This window comes from Danio rerio, chromosome 21 (assembly GCF_049306965.1).
Source record: "Danio rerio strain Tuebingen ecotype United States chromosome 21, GRCz12tu, whole genome shotgun sequence".
Taxonomy (NCBI): Eukaryota; Metazoa; Chordata; class Actinopteri; order Cypriniformes; family Danionidae; genus Danio; species Danio rerio.
In genome coordinates this window covers 26169139-26186995 of record NC_133196.1, presented here as the reverse complement: position 1 = coordinate 26186995, position 17857 = coordinate 26169139, and the positions used below count along the sequence as shown (strand labels likewise).

At 37.5% G+C, this 17857-nt stretch overlaps 1 protein-coding gene across 29 annotated transcripts in view; it reads left to right on the top strand.

Moving 5' to 3' along the window:
* igsf9bb (immunoglobulin superfamily, member 9Bb) overlaps positions 1-17857 on the top strand; it is a 176272-nt gene that overhangs the window by 126000 nt on the left and 32415 nt on the right. For all 29 annotated transcript variants that reach the window (XR_012396799.1, XR_012396798.1, XR_012396797.1 and 26 more), the window contains exons 13-16: positions 9676-9851; positions 10402-10628; positions 11248-11332; positions 13694-13855. Coding sequence is in view for 26 of the 29 variants with exons in the window: in XM_073935367.1 (XP_073791468.1) it covers positions 9676-9851; positions 10402-10628; positions 11248-11332; positions 13694-13855 (650 nt within the window). In the remaining 3 variants the exon portion in view is untranslated. The remainder of the gene's footprint in view (positions 1-9675; positions 9852-10401; positions 10629-11247; positions 11333-13693; positions 13856-17857) is intronic.

Here is a 17857-nt window from a genome sequence, read left to right as displayed (position 1 = left end):
AGTCATCCCAGCATGCTTTGCTTTCTGCTTCTCTTCCTAACTGTTGACCTGAGCTCTGCTGCTGCTGTGAGGCTGCTACATTTGGGGGCTCGTCCGGGACAGGGTGAAACCTTTCCCCCTAGGAGTGCAATGAACAGCAGGGCTCTGCAATTATAAATAGAAAAATGTTAATTGTGGGTAGAATGCCATATTCTTAAATTCATCCTGAAAAAGTCTTGTAATCATTCCTATGCTAGTCCTCTTTCCTTAATCAGGTTTTATTTTCAGTGGGTATTTAGCTAACATGCTAATCTGTTTCATAGAGCCAGAATTGAAATGGAATGATCAGGCAGTAAAATCCCTCTACGGGGTTGTTTTGAGACGAGCTGCATGCAAAGTACCTTATTAACAAGACAAGACAATTTCAGTGTTGTGTGCTGTTGGACTGGTTTTTAAACACTTTAGCACACTAAAAATAATGTTCATTTGATTTAGAGGGAACAGTCTGCCACTGAGCCTGCCGTGCCAATAGTCGTAGCATTGCTCTAGAACCCACATTAGTGTTTTATATAGTTTATGGGTAGCTGTATATTTTAAATGTGTACAACCTCTTTCGTCGAAAGAAATATAGAACAGTTTAGAACAGTCAAGAAATAAAAGTTCTGTCATCATTTATTAACTGTAATGTCATTACAAATCTGTAAAACTTTCTTTCTTCTTTTTAGCACATATAGGGGCCGATCACATCGAATGCGCTTTTTGCAATGAGAGATGCCTTTTTTGAATGATTTACTAATTGCTGAAAGTTATGCACGCTGTGTATGTCCCCTGCAAGTGCTGCGCCGTCGCTCGCTGTGCGCTCAAAGTTAAAAAACAGTCAACTCTAACTGAAAAAAGTGCGTTATATCAGTCGTGTCTTTTTCATTCTTCAATCAAATGAAAGCAGAGGCGGCATTTCCGTTAAGGTGACAGCAGTGTTTGTGTTGTCAAGACTTTTAAAGATGGACGAGAGACTAGTGGTCACTGTTTCAAGTTATCCAGAGCTGTATGACTTTACAAATCTTGAATATCACAATATTATTAAATATTGCAATTATAACTATATCAACAGCAACACTCGAGCAAAATACGAAGCTGATTCAGTCGTTGCCTAGTGACATAAAAAAAACTGCACCGCACTTCTTTATTCTTGTCAAAGGAAAGGCTTTGAAAAAAAAGGCTTTGTGGTGTGCCTCACAATTTTGGAATGTGAAAGTGCATTCAGCAGTGCTCAACAGATTGGGGTAGTGGATCCGGCATGTTACCAGAGGGGGTCGAGGTGTCGTGGGCGAAAGCAAAGAGGGGGAGTGTTTGGGGTGCGGGTGGTGATGTCTTGCTGAAATGATGAAAGTGTAGAGGTTTTTCATGGACCAAAGTGAAGACCATGGAATGCAGGGGGATGTCGTGAACAAAAGTAAAGCAGGTTGGGGTGTCAATGAAGACAGTGAATAGCGGTGAGGAGTGGGGGTGCGTGTGAGGAGGGGAATTGGTAAATTGAGGTGTGGATCCAGATCCAGCTTGTTCCGACGCAAATTAAGCCCTGTCATTCGGTGTAATCGCCCCTAAGAAGTGTTTTACATTTAGTGTTTTTTACCCGTATGGTGGAACATCACTCTTCCAAAAAATCCTAACTGCTGGTGCCTAAGAGACATATTTTCAGTATGGACTCTTGTTTCTCTTTTTTATAATATGATTGAGAATTTTCTCTTTCTTCACTGTGACTGGATAATTGGCTACAATTGCTAAAACAACAGAGACCTGCATTGATGAGTGTTTAAATAAGGCCCCACTTACACTGCCAGTTAAATGTGACCCAATTCCAATTTTTTGCTCATATGTGACAAAGATCGGATCTGTTCTGAGACAGTGTAAACACGAAAAAATGCAAGCATTCGCATATTCAGAGATCTGTTTCTGGCCTCCTTCCTTCCTCGGATATGTGACAATGCGACACATGTCATGTAAACAGGCAGATCAGATTTATTGAAGTATTCCATTTTATATGTTATTAAACTTGCCACAATGTGGTGCTTCTCCGCGGTGTAATGACATAGAAGAAAGAGCGTATGTGGAGACGCCAGCGTGGTTAACAACAACAACAACAACAGATCAAACATAGAGAAGGAAAGAAGTCAGTCGCCATAATTAGCACCCATCAGACCTGAGGTCTCGTACCCACAAATTCCTCTGAATGGTGGAGGACATTATTAAAGAATATAAACCACAGGTGCAAGCTGCGATGATGGCCCTTTCCCACCTCTGCCTAAAAAACATTTTAAAGTTGGGTGAACTTCGTGTTGTATCATTTGCTTTTTGTCGCTATTAATACATGCACTGTGGGCTACACATAGAACAACTTTATTCTCTCCAACACCCGTGTGCACACAGGCAAAGGCTACATCTTCAACTACACACATACATCAGGGCTATACCATTACATAAACTGCATGTAGGTAAATCTGGACTGAACCGTTCACTGCTTATACTACACTTCGCATATTTCGCAGGGCTAAAAACAAGACAATTTCTTCCATCGTGGCTAGTGTGGCATAGATGCTAGAACCCGCTTTTATGCTTGAGCGAGTCAGCGCAACATTGTAAATGGTATGGCAAGTGTAAACACATGAATTTTATATGGGTCACAATTATAACAGTGTGTAAACGGACAGGCAAAAAAAAAAAGAAAAATTAGATATAGGCAACAAAATTAGAATTGGGCATCAAGACCTGACAGTGTAAACTAAGCCTAAGAGTGTAAAGAGGTTTCCGCAGCTCTGTGTTAAATAAGTACAAATACATTCTTATTGATCATAACTTGTGGAGAAGAATGTTCAGACACTGGACAAGGATGAATCTTTTTTAATATACACAGAGGCAAAAATCAAGCCGAGCTCAGCATGGCATTTAAATTTTTTTTTTTTTAAATCAGCACTACCATTAAGAAAAACTGACACCTAAATGATGACAGAAATTTCAATTTTGTGTGAACTTTTCCTAGAAGGAATGACATAAAAAGTCAATGACATATTTTAACTGTGTTTAAATGAATTAATTTCAATTACATTTAATTAATTATTTTCAATTGAATGACACTAAATTTTTTCTTGAAAATATTGAATTTGTAATAAGTTAAATGTATAGCTTTGTTTCTATCTGCTATTCCAATACTATCAGTAAAATAATCAGATTTCTAACCAATAAAGATAAAATATAATTTGAAAAATAATTACATTTGATAAAAAAACAATATAAATAAAACAAATTCTGCATGTTATTTTGTATATGATTTTGTCATTTTGACAAAATTTGTATTATTTGCAGGAAGCAGGACTTCTAATAAACCTAAATAATAATAAAATATAGAATTAACCTTTCAATTAATAATAGTTACATCAAGTATACCTTTCAGTTTTAACAGAGATGCTAGTTAATATACTACATCTTATTGAAATCATTTAATACATAGAGTATTGATTAAACCCTGGCAAATACTAAGATACAGTATGTGATGCAGGGAAATAATTTACTACTTTGTCTTGTACTTTCTCACAGTTCATTTAAACAATTTTTGGTATTTTAATCATATACAGACAGCCAACAATAACATGTAAGTATTGTATTATTCAGGGTTTAAAGGGCGATCTGGAGGAACTTTTGTTAATGAATGATTCATAATGGCTTACTTAGCAGCACGGCCATCTCCTCCGCCTGTCTGCATCTCTCTGCTGCTCATGCCAGTGCTTCTGCATCCCTGCTCTCTCTATAGCACTGCCCCCTGCGATATTCACCTGAATATCAGCATTCTATAGCTTTCTGTGCTTTTGCGCTTATAGAATGACATGTGCTTCGCTGTAACCTCTGTTTGTATGCTTCGGTGGGTATCACCAAGAACATCACAATGGCTTATCTTGGAAGCTCCTTCAAATGTTGTGTGTTAGCTAGCACAATTTTAAAATTACTCGTTTTTTAGAGCATATTTTTGCAATGTGATACCAGGTAACAGATGGCAGCAGGGTTTCATGGGAATGTAGCATGAACAGGTTTAGCCCATTACAAGCCCCGGAGACGGATTACAGTTGTTTTTGAGCTATAAATAGTCATAGAATTTACTTTGAATGTTTAGAGACACATGTGGATGTCATAAGGAGAAAGAGTAAAGGAAATGTAAGGATCATTTGAGTTGGGTGTATTTAGGGGTTAATAATGAAAAGGAGTTTTCAAGCATCCAAGCAGTCATTTTTGGGCACTCAAAGCGCTTTACACATAGGGGGGAATATCCTCATCCACCACCAGTGTGCAGCATCCACCTTGATGATGGGACGGTAGCCACTTACCTGCTGATAGGTGGAGAGGAGACACAATGAGACTTTTACAAAGTATTGAGTCAAAGCAGCATAACACAAAAGTTTTAGTAAATTGAATCTGCTTCAATCCAGTTTTCAGAGTTGAAGATCACTTCAGTTCAGTGTGGTTTAATTTTCACTGCTGAAAGTCCAAACACTGAAGAGCAAATCCATCATGCGCAGCTCAACAGTCCTAATTTATCTGCACGTTTTTTGCACTTTTATTACAAAAAAAAAATATTTTACATTCACCAAAGACCCATTATGGTCTCCAAATCAAAAGATGTTTAGTTTTAAAAGACTGCTTTACAGAGCCCACTCTTGAATGTTGTATGTCCCCTTATTTTTAGCATTGTGGCTCATAATACAATCAAATTTATGAGGTTATTGAAGTGAGGAGATATGTGTCACAATGTTTTGGGAATGTTTTCATTATCCCATACAAATTTTTGTTCTTCTTTTATTATGGGCTTGTTCTTGTTTGCTTTTTTTTCTAGCGAGATCTAGCAGCTGAGCCGAGGCTTGTACGTTTTGATTTCATGCACCACACATACAAATAACAGATTCGACTGATGCAGTTTTAAATTCATTACTAACACAACTAGTTTTTCAGTTTAGTTGTAAACAAAGAGCAAATACCTTAGTATGTGCTGTTTTTAGTCAAGATGAATTGCTCTTTTGTTAAGTACGGTTGTTACTACCTATAATTTTTAGCTATGGGATTGTTGCTGTTATCTTTTTCTAGCAAGATCAGATTGGTCAAGGCAACATATGCAGGTAACAACTTATTGTTCAGTTTGGTTCTGAACTCAAGGGAACCCTGAAATTTTAAAAACTGCTTGATATTGATATTGATATTGATAACTTGAAATTAAATGACTTATTTTAAATAACAAGCAAGAAAATCTGAAGTGGCAAGTCCCATTACTTTTGTTGCTTATTATGTTTAAATCATGTTATTTACAGTTTGCTACTATGCATGATCAAAGATTTTCAAGCACTGTATTACATGCTCCTGTCTCGACTACAGCTGTTTCAGTTGGTACAAAAACTTGAAGAGCAGAGACTCTGGAACAAAACTGGAGGACGACACTGAAAATACAGTAGTCGCCAAATGACAGGGATTGCTGTAGTTGTGTTGTAAAATGCACCCCTGCCAAATTATGCAACCCCTTGCTGAATTTACTACCTGATTGCCTAATCCCAACCACACCTCCTAATCCAAACCCTACCCTATACTGGTCAATGTGGGGAGGCATAATCTAACAGCGGTGCGCTTTTTGGCATTAAACTGTAATGAACAGTTTTCTCCATTTATTGTAATGTGAGTGAACTGTCATGCTTACATCTAATCTCAGAAATAAATGTAAGAGAGCTGTCACTGCAATAATAATTTATCAAAATGCATTCTTTTGGTTTCTAAACTTCATATTGGTATCCGATAGTAGACCTTTTGAATTATTTTGATACTAAAATGTACAAACATTTCTGCACAATCTGTACCTGCGAGTGCTACAGTGCCAGCACAAATGCTAAAGCTTGCACAAATGGTATTCCACAAATGGTTAAAAGTATAGAAGCTCCACTGAAGAATAAAAGAAAGCTTGCTAATCCTCACACGAGGACCAGGCCTTTTCACTGCTTCTAGCTTCTTCTCAGATCATCTTTATCTGCTGGTCTGATGTGTCCACCACGGGTGCCTGAGCAGTCGCAGGCCTGAGCCAGGATCTGACTAAAGATGTCATTTGAAGCATTGGCCGGTGTGAGTCATGCTTTAAAGGTTGTGTGTGAATGGCCTTTAAAGGTGGCCCACGTGAGATTAAACAACAGCTCGTTGACGCAGATAGTTGGCGTGTTCCCGCTACTTCCTGTGCGTTGCAGGAGAGGTGCTGAGCGACTGCTGAGACGCTGTGAATAACACACATCTCAAGAGCCTGCCAACCCTCATGCTGGAAGGCCATAGAGGAAGTGATCAATTATACCTCAGTGGAATATTGTGACTCACACCAATAGGAACACTGGCTGATGACGTACATACCCTATTATTTTCTGATTTCTTCTTGAAAGTCATAAATATCGACACTTCAATGTTGTTTCAAATTCTCAGAAAGGTGTATTGTGTTGAGTTTTGAATTCGTCAGTGTAACAGAAATTTTATTTAAAGTTCATGATTTATTTTATGACATATTTTATCTTACTCACACTCCAGGACTTAAACCAGGGACCTTCTTACTTCAAGGCAACCATGCTTATCACATTAGAGAAATGAACTTGGGATTGTTAAGGATTTTCTGTTTATCACTCGATAATTAATAGCCTAAATAAGAATTATTAATTATTACTAACTTGAAATGTTTACAATATATATTTATACAACAGTTCTTATTGATTCTAGAATCTGATTGGCTGATAGCCGTATGATATTCTGCAAATAACACTTGTCCAGCCTCTTAACCCTTGTGTATTACTCCACCCACATACAGAGGCAAGCAGAGGACACTACAGTTTGACAAATATTGCAGCCGTTGGACAATATAATGTACTTTAAAAGCTTTTTTAGTCGATAATGTAGCTATTTAAATTGCAACTGTGCAGTTTATTTATAAGAATAGTGAACGGCCATTAGCCTGTTGTAATGGCCTGCGTACGGTAAAATATGGATAGCTCTCAAATAAACAAAGCTTGCCAAGAGAGTTTTTCTCGGTGGTATTTTATTGTCCAGGAAATAGGTATACTGCCCTTTACAAACTAAATGCCACACACAGTGTTAACGTTACTGAAAGAAATAAAAATAAATGAAGCAAAAGTACATTACCCTCACATACATGCAGGGGCTCGTGTCTAATGCAAGCAAAGCAACAACACAAAGGGGTCATACACCTTCTTACGAACTGTCTTTGAGCAAAGACGGTTGACAATGTTCATCCACAAGATGGTGACAGAGACCGCATAATAAGCCATAAGAAAAAACAGAGTCATTTCAAACAACAGCTGATCACATCATTATAAAACTGGTAAATGAGCAGTCGATTTCTCTGTTTTATATGTTGTAGTGCTGCATTTATACCATAGTAATAGTGTGATCTCCCAATTGCAACAGAGAAATGCTGGGAAATCTCTGTAGACTGAGATGGCAATTTATGCCGTTCGGCCTTATAATCTTAAAATGTGAGCAAAATCAGCTTTGTCATCCCTTTAGACATTACGCTAGAGAATCATTCAAATACTAGCTCTAAAGTGACGTTAGTGAATGAGCAACAGTTTCTGCTATTCTGACCTCAGCTGCAGATATGAATGAATGGCGGAAGAAAGTAGTTCCTCTTACAAAACGGTTTTGAGACTCTAAGTGTTTGATTTTCTTTTTTCTATACATCATTATGCCATCAAACTGTTGTATAAACGCAATATCACACTCGAAGCAATGCAATGTGGCCGTATGTTAGCACTTTGCAAGATACTAGTATTGAGCTTTAAGTGGTTAATTGGCTTGGTTAATTAGGTTAGGGGAATTATTGGACTACAGTGATTTGTTTTGCATAGCAAATCAAGAAAAGATTTTTTTAAATGCTTTTATTCCAGCCAAACTAATATAAATAAATCTTTCTCCAGAAGGAAAAAAATACAATCGGAGCTACTGTGAAAATTCCTACGCTCTCAGATGAGCTATTATTTCTGCCTCCAACTCTATGGGCCCTATTATACATTCGCCGCAATAAGGCACAAGACGTGTTTAGCATGATTTGTTGCTATTTTCAGACCAGCGCAACATTCATTTTTACATTTTGCGCCACATTGTTTAAATAGCAAATCCATTTTGTGCCATTTTCTGGACTCATGAGTGTGCTGGTCTAAAAATGAAGTGTGTTAAGGCGCATTGTTGGCGTGTTGCTATTTTGAAGAACTGAAATAGATTGCGCCATTCAACAACTGAAAGCTGGTCTAAAGTCCAGCACAGGGTCAGGGTGTGTTAGTTATGCGCCTATGCAAATGCTTACATATTGCTTAATACACACAGGATGTACAGCAACGCACAAATATCTTTACATATGGAAAATTTAAGGATTCAGATGCTACAAAAATTATTATTTACTACATAAATATAAAAAAAACACTACCTCCATGCCTTCTTCATGTTTGAGGGCTTTTTCAGTTTATTCATGACACTTTGCATTTGTATAATATTATTATTAGCAGTTTTATTTAATAAGTCAGAACTTTTAGCCCCCCTTTGAATTTGTTTTTCTTTTTTTAATATTTCTTAAATGATGTTTAACAGAGCAAGGACATTTTCACAGTATGTCTGATAATCTTTTTTTCTCTGGAGAAAGTCTTATTTGTTTTATTTTGGCTAGAATAAAAAATATAATATTATTATATAATAATTTATATAACTGAAAAATTAAATATGTAGGCTAATGGATGTCTTCAGTGGAGTGCGTACACCACTGTTTCCTTATCAACGGAAAAAAAGAAGTAAAGAGTAAAAGTAAAGTAAAAAGAAAGTAAAGAGGCAGAATGGAGAAGGCTTGAACTTCATCCTCCCACTTCAGATGGTCTGTAGCTTTTTTCTCGCTTGTGAAGCGTTCAGTTTTTCTACTTACAAAGTCTGCCATGTAAATAGCAAACGTGCCATGATGCGATGCAACTGACTCTTAAAGGGAATGAGACTTTGATTGATTTAATATACGTTAAGCTCAGAACAAACCCATAACTCATTAAGAGAATAAGATCAACCCTGTTTGACCATGTGCTGGGTGCAAATCGTACTTTCCCATCCTTAAAATAGCAAAAGTGGATTCCTTATGCCTTTAATACTTTTGTGCCATGCACTTTAGACTTTGTGCCTAGATCGTTAAAATAGAGCCCTATATATGTGTGTTTTGTTTTTTTTTCCAAGCCAATTTTAACTTGAATTTACCACAAATACATTTCAGAACCTGTTCAAACCTTTGCATTCACCTCGTCTTCCTTAAGTGACATTTTCTCCATACGCCTCTTTTCAAGCCATAGGTAATTCCTGAGAGAGCTGAGCAGAAAGGCTGTAGGGCATACGAGGACATGTGTGAAGATATTTTTGGACCAATTGGCACAGGAAAACACAGTCTCAATCTTCAGGATTTCCTCTGGGAAGCCATGAGACAGTTTTGTATTATTGGATATCCCTGAGCACTCACACTGAGCCAAACAAGCTGTCTTTTTTTTTTTTTTTTGCGTGGAGCTGCAGGCAGTGCTGTCATCAGTGTTGTGAGTGATCATTGTGTGAGTGTTTGTGCATGTGCTGAACTCTCTCCATCTGTACGTCCGCCTCCTGCAGGGTGAAGAGGGAGCAGTTGGGACCGCATGACTGGCTGTCCATGCCTGTGCCCAGCGGACAGCACTGGCTCCTGGTGCAAGGTCTGGAGCCCGAGACGGCCTACCAATTCAGCGTCCTGGCCCAGAACAAGCTGGGAACGGGCCCGTTCAGCGAGGTCGTCACTGTGAACACACTAGGTTGGCCAACTGTGCAATACAACATTCAATGACAAGTTCTCTCTGTGGACCCTATCATACACCCTGCGCAATAAGGCGCAAGACCTGTTTGCTATGATTTTTGCTATTTTCAGACCAGCACAACTCTTATGTTCACATTTTGCAACACAATGTTTAATTAGCAAATCTATTTGCGTCACTTTGTGGACTCATGGGTGTGCTGGTCTAAAATAGAGGTGTGTTAAGGCGCATTGTTGGCACTTTGTTATTTTGAGAAAAACAGGTCTGACAGAATTTATTTTTACAGACAGGAAATCTGACTGGGATTTATTGACTGCATTTATTTGATCAAAATAATTTTAAAGGTTGTTGCCTTTTTGATCAAATAAATCCAGTCTTCATGTCATGAGCATAAAGCACTGAGAACTAAAATTATGCTAAATATTTAGTTTTCTATGCCAAGTTTGAATGACTATTTAATCAAAAATAAATAAATAAAAGATTTATGATAATAATGATAATAATAATAATAATAATAAATAATCAGAGTGTTTTGCTTTCCCTCCTCCAGTATTTCCTATAAGTACCCCAGAACCACTGGTGCTGCTTACCCCACCACGGTGCCTCACAGCCAACCGGACACAGCAGGGAGTCCTGCTCACATGGATCCCTCCAGCCAATCACACGTCGCCAATCGATCACTACATCATGGATTTCCGCCTTGGGGAGAGATGGGATGTTCTTGATGATGCAATTCCTGCTGGAGAGACTGAGATCTTGGCAAGAGACCTGATTCAGGTATGCCTGATGTGACTTTCAAAAGTTTGACCGCTTGTATTAGCATTTCTTCTGGAGTTTATATATATATATATATATACATATATATATATATATATATATATATATATATATATATATATATATATATATATATATATATATATATATATATATATATATATATATATATATATATATATATACACACACACACACACCTCATACGTTAGAGGACAAACATAGAACCAGGTTTGAGAAGGTTACTTTTTTATATTTATTTCTCTAAAGATTAAAGATTGTGGCATATTTTGTTAGATAGCTCAAGTTTAGAAATGTAATCTTAATACTTTGGAATACTAATAAAGTAAGCACAGTTTTATAAAGAACAATGACACCCTTAAAACGTATTTCCACTTTATTATCTCTTTATGTTATTGTTTTATGTTATTTTGTATAGAAAATGCAAATATTAGTTTATAATTAAAAAAGAAATGGATGATTGATACACATTGTACATTCTACATTGTGCATTCAGGGGCAATACTTAATGATAATAAATAAATAAATAAAATAGTCATATCATGTGATAAAAGTGATATACCAACTGTAGGCTGTAGTTGTCTGGGTTGTGTTGCAGGAGGCCTGGTATGAGTTCAGAGTGATGGCGGTTATGGAGGACCTTGTCAGTGAGCCCAGTAATGTAGTGGGAGTCTCTAGCACAGGTCAGTGCTCAAATTGAGAGCTTTTTGAATACGTACTGCTTGACGTCATGCATCATGTTGTTCTAATATGTTTGTATAGACCCACAGAAATGCTAATAGAATAAGTTGACTGAATTAGTGAGGATTCAATGAGACTCTGCTGCCATCTGCTGGAGCTTGTGTTTAAATCATGTTTTAGAATTAAACATCCATCTTTAAAAATATCAGTGAACAGTAATGTTCCTTTTTAATTTAATAACTATATTGTTGAGTCTAGTTGTGTAAAAAGCTTTCAATCTCATTAACTACAGTTTATGTTCAAGGATAATTTAATTTTAAAAATAAGCATTTACCAAAAGCTATGATCAGTCCATTTTGCTTAGTATTTAGTAGGCTTGTGTTACTTGTATTTATTATGTATCTTGTATTGTATTATTTATTATCTTGTACGTAAAAATTAATGTTTGCACTTGGATATTTTAAAAATATAATGTTATTATTTATTTTATTTATTTATTTATGGTTATATAAGTATAATCACTTTGATTAGAAACAGTAAATCAGGCCAATAGCCCGCCAATAAAGGGGTAGTTCATTTTTCTTTTGCATTTATTCCCCTCAAATTATGAGGTTCAAATACTGCATTTTAGTAACATTTTAAGCACCAGTTTGTACTGGATTGACCTCTCGGATGGTTATTATTACCACACTTTTTGATGCAACAAAAACACTTCCTACATTTTTGTGAAAGTGCTTACATTAATCAAACAAAAAGGGCTCATGGGTAGCTAAAATAATATGTTGGTGCTGTTTGGGTAAGGGATTCATCAGAAAAAAATGATAAAAATTAGTCCAAGGCTTGGAAAATGTGGAAAAAATCTTAAAAAGCCTTTATTGACATGGTTATCAAGTTTATTCACATGAAGTGATCAAGAATTTTAGAAATACTGTCAAAAATGGGACAAATGAGCTCCCAGAAGGGAGGGTGGGCCTCTCGAACCACATGAACCCCCCCTGACTATGGACCTGTAAATTAGTATTGTTATTATCACTCATTTCTTCTATCTTTTCGGCTTAGTCCCTTTGATAATCTGGGGTTGCCACAGGGGAATGAACTGCCAACTTATCCAGCATATGTTTTACACAGTGCATGCCCTTTCAGCTGCAACCCATCTCTGGGAAACATCCATACACACTCATTCATACACAAACACTACAAACTTTTTTGCCTACCCAATTCACCTGTACCACATGTCTTTGGACTGTGGGGGAAACTGAAGCACCTGGGGGGAACCCACGCAAACATGGGGAGAACATGCAAACTCCACACAGAAACGCCACCTGACCCAGCTGAGGCTCAAAACAGCAACCTTCTTGCTTTGAGGCGACAGCACTACCTACTGCTCCACCGCGTCGCCCATTACTATTATTATTATCATTATTATTATTATTATTGTTAATGTTATTCATCCATTCATTTTCGATTAGTCCCTTTATTAATCAGGGGTCGCCACAGCAGAATGAACTGTCAACTTATCCAGCATACATTTTAAGCAGCGAATGCCCTTCCAGCTGCAACCCATCTCTGGGAAACATCTATATACACTCATTTACACACGTACACTACGACCATTTAGACTGTTGGGGAAAACTAAGCACCTGGAGAAAAACACGCGAACACAAGGAGACTATGCAAACTCCATACTGAAATGCCAACTGATTAAGCCGGACCCGAACCAGCAACCTTCTTGCTGTGAAGCGATCGTCGCTATTATTATTATTATTATTATTATTATTATTATTATTACAGTTGTTTTATATTTTATATATTTTGACATATTTTCATCCCTGCTATGACAAAACTGAATTGTCAGCAGCAATAACTTTGTCTTCTGTGTCATATGATCTTACTGAAATCACAATATTGTGCTGGCTAAGTGTTGTAAACTGTTAAATGTTATGACCATGGCATATATAGATAATTATGTTAAGTAGTATTTAATTAACCAAATATTCATTAGAACATATTTTATATGAAACAGAAAAACTAACATAATGAAAAGCTTAACCATCACTTATAACCCATATAAAGAAAAATAAATCTAGTGATTGACAATCAATCCTAAATGCCTGAATCCACCAAATAAATAGTTTTATTCACTAAAGTCAGAATTTAGTCAAAAAAAAACACGAGTCTGCCTTTCTGTCTTTGTTTTCATTTCTCATCCCAGCATCAAGACTATCCCATTCCATTTCAGCTATTGAAATCAAACCTCTTATTAACTAAATCATTCAGAAAGAGCTGTATGGTTTGGGCACACTTAGAATAAAAGAGCTTGTGTGTGTGTGTGTGCTGAAGGCGAGCTTGTTTGTATCTTTCAGACTACTTCCCACCGCCTGAGGTGCCAGACGAGGGCCTGGCGCGGCCGGTGGTGGCAGGCATTGTGGCCACCATCTGTTTCCTGGCAGCCGCCATCCTCTTCAGCACGCTAGCAGCCTGTTTCGTCAACAAACAGAGACGGCGTAAGCTCAAGAGGAGACGAGGTCAGTGTAGCTCTCACCGCCAACTCTAGCACCTCACATTTCATCATAGCAATAGTGTCCCATAATGCTCTCTCGTGTAGTGTCTAATGAATATGTTTGTGAATGTAAGAGGTCCAAAAGAAAGGACCAATTTTGAAGTGCCTGAAGCGTTGTAATTCCAGTTTTGTATAAATGTATATACATTACCTGACAAAAGTCTTGTCGTCGATCCCAGTTGTTGTTGTTGGTTATTTGGAAAAATGGCAGATTTTTGATGAATCATCTGTTGAACTGCATCCTTATCATCACAAATACTGCAGAAGACCTAATGGAACCTGATTAGACTCAACATTCATAGAGAAATCAGTCAAGTTTTTTTGAAGGAAAATGAATGGCTTGAGGTTACATTCAGTATTGGGGCGTGCAAGAGATTTACAAAGTGGATGGCAACATCAACAGCCCAGTCACCAAACATGAACATTATTAAGCATTTCTGGGGTAAGATGAATGAGGAGGCATTGAAGATGAGTCCGAAGAATAACTTAACTCCTGCAAGAACTCTTTCTTTGCCATTCCAGATGACTTTGTTAATCAATTATTTGAGTCATTGCAGAGATGTATGGATACAGTCCTCCAAGCTCATGGGAGTCATACTCCGTATTCATTGTTTTCTCACTGCACCATGACTATATTCTATACTGTACATTATTTCTGTTAAGTAACAAGACTTTTGCCTAAGCAAAGTCAGACTTTACTGTCGTAATTAAATAATTAAAAATCAAGGCATGATCATGTTTTATTTTGGTAAAATAAGTGTAATCTAGAGGCCTTATCCTTTCATAAAAGCCACTTCTGATATCAAATGATCCACTATAAGTCAAGTTAATATTTGTTGTTCCTAAAACTTGGATAGGGGTCAGCGCAATAGCCTAGTGTTAGCACGCTGACACATGATGCTGTAGCACTTCAGGAAGTCCCAAGTTCAAATCCTGGCATGAGGACCTTTCCCGAAACCTACCCCTCTCTCTCTCCAACTTTGCTTCCTGACTTGTTACTGTCCTGTCTAATAAAGGGAAAAATAAATATTTAAAAAAAACTTGGATAGGGGACAAGACTTTTTTTTGTCAGGTAGTTTATAGGTTTGCAACTGTGTATAATGGCAGGCTATGGTCTTTATTGGCTGGCTGCAATTAATGTGTAATTTTGCATTGAAACACTGTGGTTGAAGTTAAATCTTGGATAAGTTTGGTTTGCATTGTGGAATTTGACTAGAAGACCCTTCTTTCTAGGATATGAAAACAAATCCACTTTACAGGCACTTACAAAAAGATGTGGATTCTGGCTCAAATTAACATGGTGAAACCATTAGGTTTGTTACTGTTTGTTTCACTGTGTATACAAGTGGCGTGGATGCCTCCTGAACTGAAGTTTAGATATGGTAATGAGCGATCACACCAGACTGAGTCATCTGACTAATCAAAGCAGAAAGGCTCCCCTTTTCCACCAGTTGCTAGTTCTAAGCTGGTCTGTCTGGCATCTTCTTAGAATTGCTTTGCTTTTACACAGGCTAGACAGTCACTGTCTCATCTTTCTCAGCAACACAAGCTTTCACCCAAGATTTCAACCAGAATCAAATACAAAACACGGCATCAACTTTATATAAATAGTTTTGCGATTCCAACGTGTTTATGCAGTGTGCCGTAGCATATATAGATGAAGAAGAAGATGTTTGTGCAGCATGCAATAATTTAAATAAACAGAGATGAGAAGTGATAACAATGTTTTTAGCATTATGTGCCGCTGCTATTTCAAAACCATTTCTGTTTATCCCTCTGGTCATGATAACCCCACCATCAGCTCTGAACCTGCACTCAAATGGCCTTGGTGAAAAAGAGGTTTACTTTTTAGAGAAAACTTTATTAGAAAGAAAATAGAAAGAGAATCATAGAAAAACAGATGCTGATGCGATGTGTAGTCAAGCCAGAAAATGTAGGAACCTGTAAACATTTTTACACTATCACATTTTATTCAGTATAGTTTAAAATATGGTAATAAAATATGGCATAAAGGCTCAGTGGTTAGTACTGTTGCCTCACAGCAAGAAGGTCCCTGGTTTGAGTCCCGGCTGGGTCAGTTGACATTTCTGTTTAGAGTTTGCATGTTCTCCCCGTGTTCACGTGGGTTTCCTCGGGGTCCTCCGGTTTCTCCCACAGTCCAAAGACATACACAATAGATGAATCGAATAAACTAAATTGGCCGTAGTGTATGTGTGTGAATGTGAGTGTGTAAGTGTGTTTCCCAGTAATGGCATGCAGCTGGAGGGGCATCCGCTGTGTAAAACCTATGCTGCAAAAGTTGGTGGTTAATTCCACTGTGGCGACCCCTGATAAATAAAAGGACTAAGCCGAAGTAAAATTAATGAATGAATATGACATGAACTCATCACAGTAGAAGAAGAGACTAATTTTGATAATGCCAATGGCAATATTTACAAAACTATGAATAATTTGCTGGGCCACCACTAACCTAAGTGACAGCCTGTAGCCTCCTGGGTCGCCGTCAGCCAGGTTTACACAAACCAGAACTTTACACCTGAATTTTTTCCCAGGCTCACTGACTCTTCCCAGACTCTGCAGGAATCCACTTCAGCATTTGAGGAACAGAGGTTCAAGTTTGTGCACACAAGTGGGTCGGACAATATGATAATGTTTCACTTTTTATGTCAACATGAAAAATCCATTTTGAAAACAGCTCTTTTTTGACTCTCAGTCAACTCTTTCTTTTGAGAAACAATAATTGTATACATGGCGCATTTTCAGATTTTCAGCTGATTTTCTGGTGTGCACTTCCGGCTGCATTTAACTACAGAATTCAGTTAGTTTGGATAATGTGAATGCTGGTTTACAAATTAGAGTGTGTACCTGCAAATGACCTCTGAGTCCATGCTAGGTAATGTAAACGTAGGTACAGTTTGCTTTTGGTGTGAATGATCACAGTCATACCAAATCTGAAAAGTTACTATTGATGATATGTATATTGTTCAAACTGTGTATTCAAGGGCATATTCACTTGCTTTTATTGAGAAGCATGATTGATATGCTGAAGATCCAAAAAATAACCTTTTTTATCTCATTTTCTGCCATATTTGACCTAACAAACCTAAAGGTGTGTTTTATTTTCAGTTCAGTTGATTTGGACATATGTGAACAAAACATTTGGTTCTTACCGTACGTTCACACAGAAAGCGGCGAGAGCGTCAAAGTAGCCAGAAGTCAATCATTTTCAATGAGAGCCGGCGGCGATACGCGGCGAGAAGCATTGAAATCAAAGTCAACTTTATGGTAATGAGCTATGACGCGGTTTGGCGGCAAGCAATCAGAATGAAGACGTCCACCGCCTAATAGGAGTTCAGAGAACACAGACCTGTGAACTTTGGTTCTGACCACAGTTGTTCCCAAGGGTTTGATGAATGCGGTCGCCAGATTTCCAATTGTTTACAATGTTTTCTTACAAGAACACATATATTAAATAAGTTACTGGAGAGTTACTGATGTGCATTAATGTTATATATATATATATATATATATATATATATATATATATATATATATATATATATTTATCTTAAAAAAGCGACGTGACAATACAAAACAGTATAACGTTAGCTGCTTTAGCATATTTCAGACATATGGACACATATTGGATAAATAGAGGAAAGCCACATCACATGCAACTTGATCTTCCATTGTTTTATGAATCTGATAAGAAGTGCGCAACATTTTCACGCTAGAAACATGTTTTATGCAGGAATGTAACTGACATGCTGCAACGGCTCCTTTAAATATGAGATCAATGTAGCGAATTTTGATGCTCTTGCCGCCGGAGCTGAAGGCAGGCAGCGTTGTTGCCAGGGCGGCCAGAGCGACCTTGGACGCTCTCGCTGCTTTCGGTGTGGACGTACGGTTACATATGTGCTGTGTATATTTAAGTATACAACTGTAAATAAACAGATACTGTACATGA